Source organism: Oreochromis aureus, linkage group 22, assembly GCF_013358895.1.
Source record: "Oreochromis aureus strain Israel breed Guangdong linkage group 22, ZZ_aureus, whole genome shotgun sequence".
Lineage (NCBI taxonomy): Eukaryota > Metazoa > Chordata > Actinopteri > Cichliformes > Cichlidae > Oreochromis > Oreochromis aureus.
In genome coordinates, this window is record NC_052962.1 from 37,655,447 (window position 1) to 37,656,533 (window position 1,087).

Genomic DNA, 1,087 nt, shown 5'->3' on the forward strand with positions numbered 1-1,087 from the left:
TAATCTAAGTGTCATCATCTTAAATGCAAATTAATCTCTGTTGCCATCAATGTAACCTAACTCTGAACATGAGCACCACAGTCACTGTGAACCAGCCCACCAGTGCTTTATTATAAATTCACCACAGTATGAAAAAATTAATCTGTTTATGCTGCACAAAACTGCTCAGTATTTTTATGTACCATTAGAAAAAAACAAAACCATTATATTTTTATTATATATATATTAAACCGTAGATCTGAGGTCAAAGGTCATATTCAGGTACTATCACGTTTCCACCAATTGATTTTTTGTCATGAAATAAAAGTGTGTGTGTGTGTGTGTGTGTGTGTGTGTACTCAGTGAACTGTATCACTTGAGGGAGGTTTTTGTACAACTGTTTTTCACGGTGTGAACACCCACTGACTGTTAGGATAGTGAAGACTCAGACAGTAATAAACTGCTGCATCTTCAGCCTGGACTCCACTGATGGTCAGAGTGAAGTCAGAGTTTGATCCACTGCCTGTAAAACGAGCTGGAATCCCTGAATATCGAGTGCTAGCATAGTAAATGAGCAGTTTAGGAACTGCTCCATCTTTCTGTTGGTACCAGGCTAAATGGTGATAGTTGCTAGAAACATAAACATCCTGACTGGTCCTACACTTGATGCTCACAGATCCTCCCACAGCAGAGCTCACTGCTCCAGGCTGAGTCACTGTGAACTGTCCTCTGGACTCTGAGGATACAGAGACAAAAACATAAAGCAGCTTCATGGTCTTGTGGGCTTCATTTCAGAGGGACAGATGTTGATAGAGGAGAGGAGTTTGATTCTCTGGACTTTACCTGTGAAGCAGCAGCAGAGGAGAGTCCAGATGAGGACGCAGATCAAAGTCATGTTTTTGATGAGGAGGATTTCTGTGGCTTCTGTTGTGATGAAGGACAGCTGTCAGTCATCCAGTGTTCAACTCTCAGGACTATAAACTCTCCCAGAGCACTGGAGCATGGTGCTGCTGATGCAAAGTGCCTCTCTATGGAAATGATCTAACAGGATCTTGAATTGATCTGATGATGCTGTTTATCAATGAATCTGTCACGGTCCTTGATCAGT

At 41.7% G+C, this 1,087-nt stretch overlaps 1 gene segment (V, D, J or C); it reads right to left on the reverse strand.

The window, feature by feature from the left end:
- Positions 1-383: 383 nt before the first annotated feature.
- Positions 384-874, reverse strand: LOC120435596. The segment is given in 2 exon segments: positions 384-715; positions 823-874. Coding segments are annotated over 2 exon segments (384 nt in total).
- Positions 875-1,087: the final 213 nt, after the last annotated feature.